We start from the raw sequence: 857 nt of genomic DNA, 5'->3' as shown, positions 1-857 counted from the left end.
CCTTCGATGATTTTGAGCTTGCGGCTCGCTGGGCCAGAGCTTCGCCCGGTCTTTCGCAATGGAGCCGCACAGGCACTGGGCTAGCCATGCTACGTCGGCCTTGAAAGCAGTCCAGTGGTTCTCGGGGTCGGGGCGGCGCGCCAGCTCTGCTATCTCGTTGAGGACCATACCGCAGAAGCCAGCGTGTTCAAGAATGGTGTCGTTCAGCTTGAAGGGTGGAGTGCGTCTGTCTTCCGCGGACGGCGCCACCAGGTTCACACAGACGCCTCGATGATCCGAGTGTTGGTAAATCCTGGTCGCGGTCGACTTGATTGTGAGCGGGAGGTTGGATGACAGGAGCATGAGGTCGATGCGGGAGGCTCGGTGTGTCTGGTTCTTGCTCGGCCATCGTGTGAATTCGACAGGGTCATCGGCGCGGTGGTTGAGCAGCCAGGCATCCTCGAGTGCGTGCTTGTTGATGAAGTCCTTGAGAGCGTGGTTTGCCTGTGTGGCGCTCCTAGGCTCTTGGCTTGGCTCTGGTTGGACGTACAGGGGGCTGATGTTTGGTGTGTTGTTGAAGTCGCCGCCGATGATGGCGGGCAGCCTTGGCTCGTCGTCGTTTGGCTGGGTGGCTGACTTGATGAGGTCGCTGAGTTGGTCCAGGAACGCCACTTTGTCAGCTTGTGAGCCAGATGCCGGGGCATAGATTGATGAGATGATGGTTGGCTTGCTGTTGAGGTTTGCTGTGATGATGAGGGCTCGCCCTGGGATGGTGCTGAGTAGTGTTGGGCTCGAGAGTGCGGGGTCGGTGTCGCCCGGTGCCGGCTTCCTGATGAGGATGCCGACCCCGTGCTTGGGATCCGGCTCGGAGCTCCAGA

The 857-nt window shown here is 60.1% G+C and overlaps 1 protein-coding gene across 1 annotated transcript; it reads right to left on the bottom strand.

Annotated features, from left to right (window-relative positions):
* Positions 1-254: 254 nt before the first annotated feature.
* On the bottom strand, positions 255-683 carry CAOG_08569 (hypothetical protein; the record flags this gene model as incomplete). Its single annotated transcript, XM_011271867.1, has 1 exon — positions 255-683. One exon carries the CDS (start codon positions 681-683, stop codon positions 255-257), a length of 429 nt encoding a protein of 142 aa, XP_011270169.1.
* Positions 684-857: the final 174 nt, after the last annotated feature.

Source organism: Capsaspora owczarzaki (assembly GCF_000151315.2).
Source record: "Capsaspora owczarzaki ATCC 30864 unplaced genomic scaffold supercont2.3, whole genome shotgun sequence".
NCBI classification, from domain to species: domain Eukaryota; class Filasterea; order Ministeriida; family Capsasporidae; genus Capsaspora; species Capsaspora owczarzaki.
This window is presented reverse-complemented; position numbering and strand designations above follow the sequence as displayed.